The sequence below is a fragment of the Muntiacus reevesi genome, chromosome 9, assembly GCF_963930625.1.
Source record: "Muntiacus reevesi chromosome 9, mMunRee1.1, whole genome shotgun sequence".
Lineage (NCBI taxonomy): Eukaryota > Metazoa > Chordata > Mammalia > Artiodactyla > Cervidae > Muntiacus > Muntiacus reevesi.
The window spans coordinates 10547040-10565198 of NC_089257.1; the positions used below are offsets into that span (position 1 = coordinate 10547040).

Sequence of the window (18159 nt, forward strand, 5' to 3'; positions counted from 1 at the left end):
CTTATTATATCAATAGGAGTTGGTTATTCAGTTGTGTCCAACTCTTTGATCCCAGGGCCTGTAGACCACCAGGCTTCTCTGTCCAAGGGGTTCTCCAGACAAGAATATTGGAGTAGGTTGCTATTTCCTTCTCCATAATCTATCAATAGGGTTTTAAAAATCATTGTATTTACATGTATCACCAGCACTTCCACTTAGCAATCAGTGGGCAGAGACGTGAGCGACTCGGCAAGAGAATGGACCAGGTATCATCAGTTCTGAGTTTAATTTGAACTGATGAAGTTTCTAGTATCTTTGCTCCCCTCTTCTGGAATTTGAAATAAATAAGGTATTTGATTTTACCTACCTGAGCAGAGTGATTTGCCTAGACCTGCTCATGAGGCTTTTGCATGAAGTGTGCTAACTGGTTTATACAAGTGCTTGAAGTCTCTGAAGACCTTCACACTGAAATCTGTGCCATGGCCCTAGTCCTTAGACAGGAGAATCAAAATTCCCAGTACAGATCAGGTCCTCCAGGGAAGTAAAGAAAAACTGAACTTTTATTAGTCAAGCCTCTATGCAAAAATATCAATGCGAATCTGTAGATAGCGAGGGAGTATTCTTGAAAACCATTGACTAACTATTGCATCCATCGAGTCCACCCTTTTTGTTTGAATTTTACCCCTACATTGTTTGGAAGTGTTGCATCTGGCTCTTGAATGGAGAAAAGCTCAAGATTCTGGCTCCAGTGTTGAATTTTAATGTACATACTGGAAATAGAACCAAATGTAAAGCCTCCATTCTTGTGTCAAGATAAACCCTGGTGGATTTACAAGAACCAGGTGATGCACAACATAGAGGCAAAGTCTTGCTATGCATGCTTACTTTCTTCCATTTTTACAATTGTGAATGTAAAAAGGCACTTCAAGTACCTCGTAACAAAACTAGTATGTAGTTGTATACTTTCCACAATAACATTTCAATATTGACAGAGCTACACTTATTCATATCTGTGGATTTTAAAATATGAAAACATGATAAAGAATGTAACAAAAAATAAAATGTAAAATAAACCACTTTGGTTGACATGGTATTTTAACATGATTAATTTAGCCAACAACTGAATGTAATAACTTGCAATGGAATCTTATTTTAGGGAAAAATTTTTACCTTAGACTCTGTATTTAAGAAGGTAGTCCTATTAAAACTAAATCAGGTGGCCAAAGTATTGGAGCTTCAGCTTCAGAATCAGTACTTCCAATGAATTTTCAGGGCCTCTTTCCTTTAGGATTGACTGGTTTAATCTCCTTGCTGTCCAAGGGACTCTCAAGAGTCTTCTACAACTTAATTAAATGCATATAAACATTTAATTCTCACACAGTAAATTGCTAGATTTCAGTGTCATAGTTCATGTTAATACCTTCCTTTTCATGTGACTCTTGTGCTTGGAGAAAAAGTGTTGATTCCAATAATATGCCAATGTTTTAAAGTGTCCTAACATTTCAGAGATACTTATTGTGGGATTAATAGAGTAATTTTCTGATATTATTTTGTCAAATTATCACCTATTCATCTTTCACTACTTTCTATATTGTAGCTTGTTTACTGCTGCTTCTATGCTTTATTTCAGGAAGTATTTTGGAGGATATGCTGGCTTATTAATGAGAATTTTCTTCTGCCTGATGTATAAATTTCATTCAATTTTTTAATGACTTTATAAAAAGAAGTAATAGGTTCACAGCAAAATTACGAGGGAGGTATAGATACTTTACATGCATGCTCCTTATTAATATTCTCCATCAAAGTGGTATTTTTTTACATATGATAAGCCCACATTGACACATCATAATCACTCAAAGTCCATTATTCACATTAGACTTCACCCTTGGAGCTGTATGCCCTATGAGTTTCAAGAATACATATAATGGCATGAATCCATGATCATATTCTTATATAGAATTGTTTTCAATGCCCTAAAAGTCCTCTGTGCTCTGTCTCTTTATCCTCCTGCTCCCAAACCTCTGGCAACCATTGATCATTTTATTCTTTGTGTTCCCTGATTGTCATGTTTGTAGGTTTTTTCTTATTTAATAATAACCTAACAGGTGTGAGGTGATATGCAATCACACTTGATTTGCATTTGATAAAATTTCTGTACTACCCAAGGCAATAAAAAATTGAATGCAATGCTTATCAAATAACACTGATATTTTTTAAAATAGAAAAAAATATTCTAAATTTTATGTGATGCCAAAGAAGGTTTCAAATATCCAAAGAAATCTTGTGTAAAAGTACAAAGCTCGTGCCATCATGCATCTTGGTTTCAAAAATGTGTTACAAAGCTAAAGTCCTTGAACCATACAGTATGGGTATAAAAGCAGACATATAGGGCAATGGAGCAGAAAAAGGAGCCCACAAATCAATTCACATATATTTAATCAACTGATCTTCAACAAGGGTGTCAATGAAAGACAGTGCAAAAAGAATAATCACTTCAACAAGCTGCGTTGGCAAAACGGGATATCCACATGCAAAACAACAAAACTCAACCCTCATCTTAAAACATGAACAAAAGTCAACTTAAAGACTTAAACATAATACATGACACTATAAAACTCTCAGAAGAAATGTAAAGGAAAAGCCTCATGACATTAGATTAGCGATAATTTAATAGATATCACATCACAAGCACAGGCACAAAAGAAAAATTGGATAAGTGTGAATACATCACACTAAAAGTATATACAGCAAAGAAAACAATCAACAGAGTAAGGAGGCCTTCTAACGAGTGGGAGAAAATGTTTGCAAACCACTTGAATAGAATCTTCTCCAAGGAAGACACACAAATGGACAACAGGTTAGTATGAAAAAGTACATAAAACCACTAGTTATTAGGGAAATGCAAATATAAAGCATTATTATAAATCAGAGGCTGAAAGACTTTATTTATTCAACAAATATTACTAGGTCGTGAATTATTCCAAGACTATTATCTTTTTCATTGACTAAATCGTCATGTTGCTATTTTGAACCAGATCATAATTGGAGTGTATTCCCTTTGGGGACTCTCCTGTGGTTTGATCAGCAGTTGAGTAGGTAGATATAAGCAGTTTGAGTTAATTGCATCCAAAGTATATCAAAACCTGCTTTTGCCAATCCACAGGTAAGAGTAAGTTTCAGGCATTTGCTGAGTACTTTAGGAGTTTGGACCTAACAATATCAGATATGTTGTGTAATCCTTTCATTAATAGCTTTTGTCTCTCATATAGATGAATAAATACAGCAAAGAAAATAAAGTATTAAATTTCTGTTGGTTAATCATTGTTGTCATAGTTTAGTTACAAATTTTTACAAGTGACTTTAATTGTGACTCAGCTTGTCTAGTTGACAATTCACTGGATCCACAGTAAACAATATCAAAACAAGTATAATAATTTGGGAAAGACAGTTTTGTTTTGTATTTTTTTCAGAAAAAATTATTTACATTTTCAACACAGGTCTTTAGACAGTTGAAAATATCAAAGACTTTAGATATCCAAAAGTAATAAATATAACTGATTATTTACTAAAATAAAAACACAATGTAATGCAAAATAATGGAGAAATACATTTGAATGAAATATGTTGTCATATAATAATTTAATCATGGCTCATCACCTTAAAAATAGCTTCATTATTCTTTTGGATACACCTAAGAAGGGCTAAAAGAGTTAGAAAGAATTTGGGAATAGCTCATAAAATATTACAGTCTGAGAGGCTGCTACTCTGTAGGACCAGTCTAATTTAGCATTATCTATTTAACATCATTTTGAATATTCATTTTTATTAGTGTACTTTATGTTACAATTTTTGTAAATCAATTTTGATTTACCCCACTTTTTAAAATCAGTTTTAATGACTTCACTCTATAGATAAATTATAACAAATCATTTTACACAGTTACTGAAAGTAGCTAGAAAGCTCAGATCCTATCCCAGGTATCTGCACGCGGATACACTAGGCCATGTTACTGTGTGGGAGAAGGAAATTGACTTTAGCCAATGATCTGGAGCTTTAGGCTAGCTTAATATGGAAACAACTAAGAGAATCAGTGGTAAACTAGCTGGTTTATCTAGTGGATTCAGACGGCATGAATTCAGCCCATGAGTGATGAATACACATATTTTCCCATTTGAATCTTCAGTGAGTGGCATGAATGCTTGACCCGCTGTCTTGTCACCATGTTCTGATCTACAACCGGGAAATTATACTCTGGCAAAAAATAAATATGAGGACCCAAATCACATTCCATTGAGTCACAATGTCATTCACTCTTTTGGTAGGAAATGAATTGCAAGTTTTGAAAAATCTTTGCGTTTGTTCCATGAGGTATCAAGATGAAGAATGTCACCGAAGTAGCATCGTTTTTACTGAAAGGCTTCACAGACAATCTTGAATTGCAAATCATCTTATTCTTCTTGTTTCTAGCAATTTACCTCTTCACACTGATTGGAAATTTAGGACTGATTGTATTAGTCATTGGGGATTGCCGGCTCCACAGCCCCATGTACTATTTTCTGAGTGTGCTATCATCTGTGGATGCCTGCTATTCTTCAGTAGTCACCCCCAAAATGTTAGTAGATCTTGTGTCAAAGAACAAAGCCATTTCCTTCCTTGAGTGTGCAGCACAGATATTTCTTGCTGTCACTTTCGGGACCACAGAGTGCTTCCTCTTGGCTGCGATGGCGTATGACCGCTGCGTGGCCATCTACCACCCCCTCCGGTATTCAGCCAGCATGGGACCCAGGGTCTATGCGTCCCTCATCATTGCTTCCTGTGTTGGGGGCGTCTTGCATGCTTCTGTACACACCGTGGCTACTTTCAGCCTCTCCTTCTGTGCCTCCAATGAAATCAGACATGTCTTCTGTGACATTCCTCCCCTCCTGGCTATTTCTTGCTCTGACACTCACACAAACCAGCTTCTGCTCTTCTATTTAGTGGGCTCCATTGAGATAGTCACTGTCCTGAGTGTCCTGATCTCCTATGGTTTAATTCTGTTGGCCGTTCTGAGGATGCCGTCTGCTGTAGGGAGAAGGAAAGTGTTTTCTACATGTGGTTCTCACTTAACTGGAGTGTCCATTTGTCATGGTACAGTTCTCTTCATGTATGTGAGGCCAAGTTCCAATTATGCCACAGATCATGATATGATTGTGTCTATAATTTATAGCATTGTAATTCCAATGCTGAATCCCATGATCTATAGTTTAAGGAACAAAGATGTAAAAGAGGCGATGAAGAGAGTGTTTGCAAAAAAATGGTTTATCAGTAAAGTACATTTTCACAGTAGAAATTAACTAACAATATTGAGAGTGATGTTATGTACTATAATACCAAGAAGATATGATGAAATTGTTTTGTTTTACCTTATTAATGCATTTCTTTTCTTCTTGGATATTTTAATATAAACATCATAGCTAACCTTCTATCTATGTTATTTTTATATGCAGAAAAATTGTATCATTCATTTGCACCTTAGTATTATCCTATTGATAGAGGTGTCCACATACACACTCACATACACACACACATGCACACACACCTATACATGTTTGTACGTAAAAACATGCTGATTGATATAACACAAACACACACAGGCATATGTAGATGTAACTTTTCTTTAGCATATTATGCATTCTTTTCCTCTTTCATCTTGATATAACTTGAATGTATATAGTCCCTGTTGCAGTCCTTTAATGGACCAGAACCTGGTGGTCTAGAGTCGACGATAAGAAAGTGAAAGAAAGAGGCTAATATTCCCTGGGTTATGCAGAGAACCAATAGAGCCCTAGGAGAGGGCTTGTACCACTCACGTAGGCACAGGGCGTCCTCTCGAAGAGGTCTTGAAAGTCCGGGCAGGAAAGTGAGCTCGGCAGACTTCCACGCTCCTGAGAATTAGCCAGAGGGTGAGAGAGAAAGAGATAAAGAGAGAAAAAGATAAAGAATGACACGGGGACCCAAGTCTCTGATGGAGCAAAGGTGCTTTAGTCAACTCTGTGTGAGTATGTATACTGTTTACAAGGTAACTTCTTCAGCAAAGATAAAGATCAAAAGACCAGACTTACAAGTTGCCAAGGAAACAAGGAGTAATAGAGGTCATAAAGCCAGAAGACAATCCATATAAAAGGAAGAGGGTCGTAAATGATTGCTTTCACGTATGGAAAAGCTAATGAAGGAGATCAACGCATGCATTCCATCTCATGACCTCAGTCCTGGGAGCAGTGCGCAGCTCAACTCCTTTCTGTTACCAGGAACTGATTAGGAGCAGAGGGCTCCTGAGAGACAGAAAACAGCACACAGGAATCCTACTGTTAAACATTCCCTGACAAGTCCCCAGTATTCACAATTGTTAACATTATATCTAACTAACTTGATCAAATGCCAACTAATAGCAAACCCATAGTTCATAAGATCCCATACCATGGAGTCATAGGTATCTGAATTTATTTCAAAGCATTCTCATCTATCCTTAGGTTTATTCATTGGCAGCTATCTAATCCCGGTCTGTGGTTTGGAGACCGTAGAAAACGTGTTCAAATTCCTGGTGTTAACTACTATGCTTATTTGTTAGGATGCATTTCTTCCATTTTTTGTTATTCCATTCAGAGCTTGAGTGCTAAACAAATCTTTAATTTCTCAGAGAAAATAAAGTCCAGGCATTGACATTTATCAAGATCACACTTAAATTAAAAAATGAGAAAAGACAAACACAATTCAGAGAGAAATGTATAACTGGCCTGTGTACTCGGCTCTTTCCACAACTGAGTCCCAAACCACCTTTATCGATTTGATTACAGGTCTGGTGCTGACTCAGATTTTAGCCCTCTTTTCCTTGGACCATTTCAATTCTGATATACCTCTGCGGAAACCCCCACTTCTCTTGCTCAGGCCCAAGAACCTCATTACAGAAGGGTCTCTCCTACATGCAAGTTTAATCCTTGTTTCCAATAGAACTCATTTTCATTGTGAGGACATGTGTCCTTCAGAGATAACTTTAAGATGCCGTGTTCTCCTTTCCTGCTTTCGCTCATTTGTATTTATTAATTTAATCACAATTTCACAAAAAGTCATTCTCTGATTAAAGGAACATCCTTATTTTTAAATCCAAGACAATCTTTTGAGATTTAGAGTCCAACCTAATGACACTTTTCTGAATTGGGATTAAGTTTAAATTATAATTCAACAGTTCTTGTGCAGAACCCTCTTACCTATATTACCTGTATTTGAAAGTGCTAGTAGCTCAGTCATCTCCATCTCTTTGCGACCACATGGACTATAGCCTGCCAAGCTCCTCTGTCCATGGAATTCTCTAGGCAAGAATTCTGGAATGGGTTGCCATTTCCTACTTCATGGGAACTTCCTGAGCTGAGCATCAAACCTGGCTCTCCTGCATTGCAGGCAGGTTCTTCACCGTTTGAGCCATCAGGTAAGCTGTTATTATATTTATTCCTATGCAATACCTCTGCTCTTATTTCTCCTGATTGGGATACTCTCCTCACTGCTGTTCATATGGTTTCTTCTACTAAGTATCAAAACTAAACCATGTTCACTGATATTAGTTATAGTTGCATATCCAAACTATGCAGATATGTTGTTGAATAGTGTGTGTGTATGTGTGTGTGGATCATTTGGCATTGAAGAGATTCTTAAACATAATTCGCTATCACAAAAATAAATTTTATGCTTTAAAATTTGAGTTTTAAAGAAAAATAAACACAAATGTAGGGGAAAAAACAAGCCACAAACAAGACAAAATAGATACAGTTATGCATCTGTTAAATTTATAAATAACGGACTACATATAGAAGTATGTACATAGTATGAACATATAGAAGAAGTACATAGAATTATGGCTTCTCACATCGTGCTATGGTAAAGAATTACCCTGCCAATGCAGGAGACACTAGAGATGTGGGCTTGATCCCTGGGTCAGGAAGATTCCCTAGAGAAGGCAATGGCAACCCACTCCAGTACTCTTGCCTGGACACTCCAATGGACGGATGAGCCTGGTAGGCTGCAGTCCACTGGGTCGCAAAGAATCGGACACGACTGAGCAACTTCACTTTCACTTTTCGCTTTAATGCATTGGAGAAAGAAATGGCAACCCACTCCAGCGTTCTTGCCTGGAGAATCCCAGGGATGGGGGAGCCTGGTGGGCTGCCATCTATGGGGTCACACAGAGTTGGACACGACTGAAGAGACTTAGCAGCAGCAGCAGCAACAACAAAGGGACATAATCACAATAAAATTGGTTGAGCACATGGATGAACAATACGACACGGTAAACACACAGGAAAAATCGTCAGTGCTGTGGTCAGACTGCAGACATGTATAAGAGACACCAGGAGAAGGCAGATCCCTGGAGAAACCTCCAAGAGATGGAGAAGGTGGTCATAGGTCTTGGCAGCCAGCATGAAAATCTCAGCCACAACAGAATCTAAGAATCCACTTAACTGGGCTGCACATGCATAGTAAGATATGATTTTCTTTGTAACCAAGAATTTAACCAACATTTTAGGGGCAATTGACAGAAGAACTTCCAAAACTGATGATAGCCAAGTGCCAAAGGAAAAAGTACATGGGAGTTTGATGCTGAGAGTCCACCGCAGGTGAGGATGACGATTCCCAGTTTCCCTGCCATGATCATTCCATAGATGATCAGAAACACCCAGAAAAGAGGATTCTGGAGGACTGGACGGTCTGAGATCCTCATTAGAATGAATTTAATCACTTGAGTGCAGTTCCCTGGAGCTATCTATATTGCTGATTTCTGCTTAGTGAGGGAAAAAAAAAGCAAGAAACCTTCAGAAAAAAATACCTATTTCTGCTTTATTGAATATGTCAAAACCTTTGGTAGTGTGGATAACATCAAACTGTGGAAATTTCATAATGAGATGGGAATACCAGACCATCTGACCTGCCTCCTGAGAAACCTGTATGCAGGTAAGGAAGCAACAGTTAGAACTGTACATGGAACAACAGACTGGTTCCAAATCAGGAAAGGAGTACGTCAAGGCTGTATATTGTCACCCTGCTTATTTAACTTATATGCAGAGTACATCATGAGAAATGCTGGACTGGATGAAGCACAAGCTGGAATCAAGATTGCTGGGAGAAATATCAATAACCTCAGATATGCAGATGACAGCACCCTAGGACAGAAAGTGAACAATAACTAAAGAGTCTCTTGATGAAAGTGAAAAAGGAGAGTGAAAAAGTTGGCTTAAAACTCAATATTCAGAAAACTAAGATCATGGCATCTAGTCTCATTACTTCATGGCAAATAGATGAGAAAACAGTGAAAACAGTGACAGACGTTATTTTTGGGGGCTCCAAAATCACTGCAGATGGTGACTTCAGCCATGAAATTAAAAGATGTTTATTCCTTTGAAGAAAAGTTATGACTGACCTATACAGAATATTACAAAGCAGAGACATTACTTTGTTAACAAAGGTCCATCTACTCAAGGCTATGGTTTTTCCAGTGGTCATGTATGGATGTGAGAGTTGGACTACAAAGAAAGCTGAGTACCAAAGAAGTGATGCTTTTGAACTGTGGTGTTGGAGAAGACTCTTGAGAGTTCCTTGGACTGCAAGGAGATCCAACCAGTCCATCCTAAAGGAAATCAGTCCTGAATATTCATTGGAAGGACTGATACTAAAGCTGAAACTCCCATACTTTGGCCACCTGATGCTAAGAATCGACTCATTTGAAAAGACCCTGATGCTGGGAAAGATTGAAGGTAGGAGGAGAAGGGGTCAACAGAGGATGAGATGGTTGGATGGCATCACTGACTCAAGGGACTTGAGTTTGAGTAAACTCCGGGAGTTTGTGATGGACAGGGAGGCCTAGCAAGCTGCAATCCGTGGGGTCACAGAGTCAGACACAACTGAGCGAGTAAACTCATGGGACCAGATGCCATCAACTTAGTTTTTTGAATGTTGCATTTTAAGCCAGCTTTTTCACTCTCCTCTTTCAACCTCTTTAGTTCCTGCTGGTTTTTGTCATTAGAATGGTATCATCTGCATACCTGAGGTTGTTGAAATTACTCCCTGCCATCTTTATTGCAGCTTGTGAGTTATCCAGCCCTGCATTTAGAATGATGCACTCTACATGTAACTTAAATAAGCAGGGTGACAATATACAACCTTAATACTCCTTTCTCATATTTGAAGTAGTCCAGTCTTCCATGTCCATTTCTAAATGTTTCTTGACTGCATACAGATTTCTCAGGCAGAAAGTAAGATTGACTGGTATTCCCACCTCTTTAAGAATTTTCCTGATGGCTCATGGGTTAAAGATTTTTCTGCAGTGCAGGAGAAACGGGTTTGATCCCTGGGTTGGGAAGATCCCCTGGAGAAGGAAATAGCAACTCTTACCAATATTCTTACCTAGAAAATCCCATGGAGAGAAGAGTTTTGCAGGGTACAGTCCATAGGGGGCAAAGAGTCTGACACAACTGAGCAATTCACTTTTTAAAAGAATTTACCACAGTTTGTTGTAATCCATATAGTCAAAGACTTTAGCAAAGTCAATGAAACAGAAGTAGATTTGTTTTTAATTCTCTTGCTTTTTCTATAATCCAACAGACGTTTGGTAAGCTGAACTCTGGTCCCTCTGCCTTTTCCATATCCAGGTTGTATATCTGGACGTTTTCGATTCACGCACTGCTGAAACCTAACTTGAAGGATTTTGAGCATTACCTTGGTAGCATCTTTCAGGATTTGAAATAGCTCAACTGGGATTCCATCACATCCACTAGCTTTGTTCATAGTGATGCTTTCTAAGGCCCACTTGACTTCACATTCCAGTATGTCTGGCTCTAGGTAAGTGATCACACCACTGTGGTTATCTGGGTTGTGAAGATCTTTTGTGTACAGTTCTTCTGTGTATTCTTGCCACCTCTTCTTAATATCTTCTGCTTCTGTTAGATCTTTACCATTTCTGTCCTTTATTGAGCCCATTTTCTGCTTTATTGACTATGCCAAATCCCTTGACTTTGTGGATCACAATAAACTGTGGAAAATTCTGAAGGAGATGGGAATACCAGACCACCTGATCTGCCTCTTGAGAAACCTGTATGCAGGTCAGGAAGCAACAGTTAGAGCTGGACATGGAACAGCAGACTGGTTCCAAATAGGAAAAGGAGTACGTCAAGGCTGTATATTGTCACCCTGCTTATTTAACTTATATGCAGAGTACATCATGAGAAACGCTGGGCTGGAAGAAGCACAAGCTGGAATCAAAACTGCCGGGAGAAATATCAATAACCTCAGATATGCAGATGACACCATCCTTATGGCAGAAAGTGAAGAGGAACTAAAAAGCCTCTTGATGAAAGTGAAAGAGGAGAGTGAAAAAGTTAGCTTAAAGCTTAACATTCAGAAAACTAAGATCATGGCATCTGGTCCCATCACCTCATGGGAAATAGATGGGGAGACAGTGGAAACAGTGTCAGACTTTATTTTTTGGGCTCCAAAATCATTGCAGATGGTGATTGCGGCCATGAAATTGAAAGATGCTCACTCCTTGGAAGGAAAGCTATGACCAAACTAGATAGCATATAAAAAGCAGAGACATTACTTTGCCAACAAAGGTCCATCTGGTCAAGGCTATGGTTTTTCCAGTGATCATGTATGGATGTGAGAGTTGGACTGTAAAGAAAGCTGAGTGCTGAAAAATTGATACTTTTGAACTATGGTGTTGGAGAAGACTCTTGAGAGTCCCTTGGACTGCAAGGAGATCCAACCAGTCCATCCTAAAGGAGATAAGTCCTGGGTGTTCATTGGAAGGACTGATGTTGAAGCTGAAACTCCAATACTTTGGGCACCTCATGTGACGAGTTGACTCGTTGGAAAAAACCCTGATGCTGGGAGGGATTGAGGGCAGGAGGAGAAGGGGACACCAGAGGATGAGATGGCTGGATGGCATCACCAACTCGATGGGCATGAGTTTGAGTAAACTCCGGGAGTTTGTGATGGACAGGGAGGCCTGGCGTGCTGTGATTCTTGGGGTCGCAAAGAGTCAGACACGACTGAGTGACTGAAATGAACTGAATTGAACTTGGTAGCATGTGAAATGAGAGCAAATGTTTTGTAGCTTGAGCATTTTTTGGCATTGCCTTTCTTTGGTATTAGAATGAAAGCTGCCCTTTTCCAGCCCTGTGACCACTGCCGAGTTTTCCATATTTGCAGGCATGTTGAGTTTAGCACTTTAACAGCATCAGTTTTTAGGGTTTGAATTAGCTCAACTGGAATCCCATCACCTCCACTGACTTTGTTTGTAGTAATGCTACCTAAGGCCCACTTGACTTCATACTCCAGGGTGTCTAGCTCTAGGTGAATGAGCACACTGTTGTGGTTATGTGGCTCATTAAGAACTTTTTTTTGTATAATGTTCTGTGTATTCTTGCCACCTCTTCTTGATCTCTTCTACTTCTGTTAGGTCCTTGACGTTTCTGTCCTTCGCTGTGCCCATGTTTGCATGAAATATTCCATTAGTATCTCCAGTTTTCTTGAAGAGATCTCCAGTCTTTCCCATTCTATTATTTTCCTCTATTTCTTTATATTGCTCTCTTAAGAAGTCTTTCTTATCATGCTGTTCTCTGGAAATCTGAATTCATTTGGATATATTTTTCCCTTTATCCTTTGCCCTTTCTCCTTTTGCAAGTTCCTTGCAAATATTGTGTGATATACAGTATGTCTAAATAAATTGCCTTTTTATTAATAACTTCTAAAATAAGCCCCAAGATGTTCAAAAGTTACTTGCTAACTGACTGACTGAAAGAGATGAATGGTGAGTAAGTGAAGGAATGAATGTACACAATATCAATCCTGAAATTCTGAAATAAAGTATGGGATTTTTGTTCCAAGGCCCATAGTTTTACAGTAATATGATTATTAAAATGATTTTGACTTTGATAAAGAAACAGAGATAACTTGCATATCATTTTCTAGAATATTCACTACTTTAGTGCAGGGCACAACTGTTCTTTCTTCATCGACTTAATCCTAAAATTAATAAAGTTATGGTATATTATTGGCTCTAAAATTAATAAAATAACAGATAAATTGTGGACCATAGAAACGAAGTTCCAAAGATTTTTTACCATGAAGTCACTCTTTACAATGATATAAATTCTTGAATATTATGTTGCTGCTTCCTCTGGTGTCCTTTGAATCTTGTCTGTCACATGACCAATGACACTGTCTGCACCATGCAGAGTTAACAATACCTTCATTTGTTTGTAGCTCTGCTAACCTCCCCATTGATTCAGTAGTCCTATAAGAATGTTGGGTTTCCCAGGTGATTCAGTGGTAAAGAATGTATCTGCCAATGAAGGAGATACAGGAAATGTGGGTTTCATCCGTGGGTCTGGAAGATCCCCAAGAGTAGGAAATGGCAATTCACTCCAGAATTCTTTCTGGGAAATCCAATGGACAGAGCAGCCTGATTGGCTAGAGTCCTTGTTGTCACAAAGAGTCAGAAACAACTGACCACACACACACATAACATTGTTATGATTGTTTAATTCTTTTCTATTTCACAATTTCCATTGTGTTATTTTGCAACTTGATATCTCATTTGAAGCTTATTATTTATTGTACAAGAGGTTTTTTTGTTTTTTTAATTTCCTAAATCTTCTGTATGTTACATAATAAACATATCTTGGTCAAACAGACAAAACTGTAAGACCACGCCATCACTGGATCACAGAATCTCACCTTTCAAAAATATTTGTAAGAAACACGCACACATATATAAATATACAGAAAAATCATGAAAGACACTACATTTCCATTATTCATGTTAAACAGTGGATTTATCTTATAGGATGCACTAATTTAAGATAAAATTTAACAATGTAAAAGCTAAATTTCCTTTGAATCAACCTGTTACATTCTCACTCACGTGTTTTCTTTTGTCATTTTTGAATGTAAGTATGACCTCTGTAAGTGTTAATGAATAGGCTTTATTATCTGTGAGAAATAAAAGGTGGATATAATGCTTGTGCTTTGAAAGAATTTAAAATAAGGAGGAATTGCTTCCTCAAATCAGCATAGTAGTAGTAACACCAGGAATTTGAATATGTTATCTATGGTTCCGAAACCACAGACTGGGATTAGATGACTGACAATGTATAAATCTAAGAATGGAGGCCAAGTCAGATACCAGTGACTCCAGGTTACGAGGTCATTTGAGCTACGGTTTTACTATTGATCAATTAGTATTTGATAAAGCTAGTTGTTTATAATTATACTACTATTTATAGTTGCAAATCAGAGTCTATATATCCAAGTTATATGGAGATAAAATAATAAACAGCATTATAAAATAAAGATTATATATACATATGTCCTTGGCCGTGCTAGCGTTCTGTCAGTCAGCACAGCTTCTACATACATATATACACATATTGGTAGGAACATACTGAGAAGCACATGGATGATGGCAAATCGGTTTTTTTCTGAATATAAATATAGTATATGTAGAGGGTTAGTTGCAATCTTTGTTTTAAAACATCCAGGGAGAAAAGAAATGCATTCATAATGTAAAAATATTTTCAGCGTATCTTCTTGATATTGAGACATAGAAGAACCTTACCTCAATTTTTTTTAGCTTTAATTTTTACTGTGAAAATATGCTTTACAGCAAGATCAAATTTTCCAGAACATTCTCTTCATTGCCTCTTTTACATCTTTGTTCCTTAAACTATAGATGATGGGATTTAGCATGGGAATCACAACGCTGTAAAACAGTGACACTACCAGGCCATGGTCCAAGGCATAGCTGGAACTTGGTCTCAGGTACATGAAGAGGATGGTTCCGTGGTAAATGGACACTCCAGTTAGGTGAGAGCCACATGTAGAAAAGACTTTCCTTCTCCCTTCAGCAGATGGCATCCTCAGAATGGCCAACAGGATGAAACCATAGGAGACCAGGACACTCAGGACAGTGACTATCTCAATGGAGCCCACGAAGGAGAAGAGCAGAAGCTGGTTTGTGTGAGTGTCAGAGCAAGAAATAGCCAGGAGGGGAGGGATGTCACAGAAGACATGCCTGATTTCATTGGAGGCACAGAAGGAGAGGCTGAAAGTAGCCACGGTGTGTACAGAAGCATGCAAGACGCCCCCAACACAGGAAGCAATGATGAGGGACACATAGACCCTGGGTCCCATGCTGGCTGAATACCGGAGGGGGTGGTAGATGGCCACGCAGCGATCACGCGCCGTCGCAGCAAAGAGGAAGCACTCTGTGGTCCCGGAAGCAACAGCAAGAAACATCTGTGCTGCACACTCAGGCAACAAAATGGTTTTGTTTTTTGACATAAAATCTACTAGCATTTTTGGTGTAATTACTGAAGAATAGCAGGCATCGATAGATGATAGCACACTCAGAAAATAGTACATGGGGTTGTGGAGACGGGAATGCCCAATGACCAATACCACCAGTCCTAAATTTCCTATCAAAGTAAAGAGATAAATGGCTAGAAACAGGAAGAATAAGATAAGTTGTATTTCAGGATTATCTGTGAGACCTTTCAGTACAAATAGAGTAACTTCAGTGGTATTCTTCATGGTGACACCTCATAGAACAAATTTAAACATAAAATTACAATTCATTTACTCCAAAATAATAAAAACATTGTGAGCCAACGATGTGTCTTAAAGGAGAGTGACATATGCTCTCATATTTATTTTGGGGGATGCTTCATTTCCTAGCAGCTGATCAGGAGACAGTGACCAAGCAGTGAGTAAAGTGTCCCTGCTGCTCACTGGAGAATCAGCTGTCAATGTGTGTGTTCACTTGCTTCTCGAATCCATGTAATTCATAAAACCATCAGGTTAACTGGTTAATGTGTCACTGCATTCTACTCGCTGCTCTCATACTAAATCGCTTTAAAACACACAAGTGATTGAATAAAAATAGTTTCTTTCTGACATCCAAACACATAAGATAGCATATCAGTGTACAGATCGTTGGAATAGAAGAGCAACACTCCAGAACTTTCAGTAAAAGTGTCAAATGACTTGCAATCACTGTCTAGTCAATTGTAGAATGAGAACATTTGTATGTTTGACAATATTAGAATTGTTATTTTTAAATGATTCACATTTAAATTTGATTTTAAAATTTAATCAAATTTAATCAAAATTAAGTTTGATTCACAAGAGAATGTAGAATGTAGAACATTATTATGTTTGACAATATTAGAATTATTATTTTTAAATGATTCACATTTAAATTTGATTTTAAAATTTAATCAAACTTAATCAAAATTAAGTTTGATTCACAAGATTAACCCCATTATGATTGTTAACATCAGTTCAAGACAAGTAACATAGGATTTAGAAACTGAAAGTATTTGTTCATAGGCCAGGTTCACGATTAAAAGCCCTCTGCAATGCTAATATTGCTCTCTAAAGTTTTCCCTCTTCAAAGTACTAATACATGTAAATGCTCAAGCAGATAAAATAATACACAACCACACAGACTAATTAAACATGCAAAGCAACAAATATAAATATGTAAAACAATTTCCTTTAAATATGTCTTGTTTGGTTACAAATTTAGGATGACCATATAATTGAACTTTGATTACCAGATGTATTTTTAAAATATTAGCAAATACTGGATTACAGAATTAATACTATAACTAATAATTTTAAAATATATGTGATTAGATCCTTGATCCAGATATTCTATTCCTTATCTACTTGTCATATATTTGTTTTGTGATTTTTAATACACACCAAAACATTACTCTACTAGGAAGAAATGCAATATATCATAATTTGATGATGATTTTTATTCCCTATTCACTCTTCATGACTCGGGCTTATTCTTTAGAGAGTAAAGAAGCTTTGTAAATTTTGTATTCTGGTAATACCAAAGATACACACACACATCACATAATTCCATTTTCTATGCTATAGGGAGTTTAAGTTTAGATAGTGAAAGACTTATGATGTTAAATGTGTGTGTGTGTGTGTGTGGGTGGGTGTGCTCATTCATATCCAACTCTTTGGGACCCAGTGGACTTCACTCTCCCAGGGTCCTCTGTACATGGAATTTTCCAGGCAAGAACACTGGAGTGGGTTGCCATTTCCAAATTTCTCTGCAACAGGCTTTTCTGCTGGATGCCAAAATGAAAGCTATACTGGGAATAATTGAGCCAATATTAGAATATATTGAAAGGAGTCAGAATTTTAAAGAGAAAATGACTGATTCCCAAAGGATTTAATAATACAGGATCGGCTTCTAAAATAACATAAAGCTTCTTCTAAAAATACAATGTTAATAGAAGGCAAATATTCCAAATATCTTGATCCAACCTTGAAACAGTAAATTTGCAAAGAAGAAGAAAAATAATAACAGCTATACCCTGAGCGCATGCTACAGTACGGGCTTTGTACATGCTACTTTCTATCCCCTTTATAGAAGCTCTCGTAGCTAGTAAGTGTCAGAGCCAAGATCCAATCCCAGGGCTCCCTCACGATGCACCTGCTCTTCATGATTTGTCACTGCCTCCTGTAACACCACGGCTTCATTCTGAAGCTGATTTCCCACTTGCTACTCTCAGTGAAATAAAGCATTCCATTTTTGAGACTTTTTATTTGTTTTATTATTTAACTTTTTATTTTTATCAGCATATAGCCAATTAACATTGTTGTGATAGTCTCAGGTGGGAGCAGAGGGACTCAGCCACACGCACATGTGTCCCTTCTCCTCCAAACCCCCTCCCCTCCAGGCTGCCACATAACCTTGAGCTGAATTCCATCTGCTCCACAGGAGGTCCTTGTTGGTTATCCGTTTTAATATTGGTGTGTGTGCATGTCCATTCTAGACTCCCTAACTCACCTTTCCCCTCATTCTTCCCCCGTCTGGCAAAAGCAAAACAAACAAACAACAACAACAACAACAAACATGCTTTTTGATGTTCATTTTTCAAAGTTAAATACATTCTTACTTAATTAAAACCATATAATTTCTTCTATTTTCTCTGTTGTATTTATTCACCTATGTGATAGGCAACAACTAACAGGATTGCATGCCTATCTGATATTGATATGATGTCTTATTATTATTTTGCAAATATTAAATTATTCTCCAAATGACCTGAAGTTAGTTCCCTCTTACCT

At 37.7% G+C, this 18159-nt stretch overlaps 2 protein-coding genes across 2 annotated transcripts; one reads left to right on the plus strand and one right to left on the minus strand.

Moving 5' to 3' along the window:
- The first annotated feature begins 4236 nt into the window (after positions 1–4236).
- LOC136175567 (olfactory receptor 5T2-like) lies at positions 4237–5312 on the plus strand. The gene has a single exon (XM_065945833.1). It carries the CDS (start codon positions 4356–4358, stop codon positions 5310–5312), a length of 957 nt encoding a protein of 318 aa, XP_065801905.1. The 5' UTR covers positions 4237–4355.
- Positions 5313–5780: 468 nt separating this feature from the next.
- On the minus strand, positions 5781–15639 carry LOC136175568 (olfactory receptor 5T7-like). Its single transcript, XM_065945834.1, has 3 exons — positions 14690–15639; positions 10162–10171; positions 5781–5903 (listed from the first exon to the last, which is right to left on the minus strand). The coding sequence occupies exons 1-3, from the start codon at positions 15592–15594 to the stop codon at positions 5781–5783; spliced, it is 1038 nt and encodes a 345-aa protein (XP_065801906.1). The 5' UTR covers positions 15595–15639.
- Positions 15640–18159: the final 2520 nt, after the last annotated feature.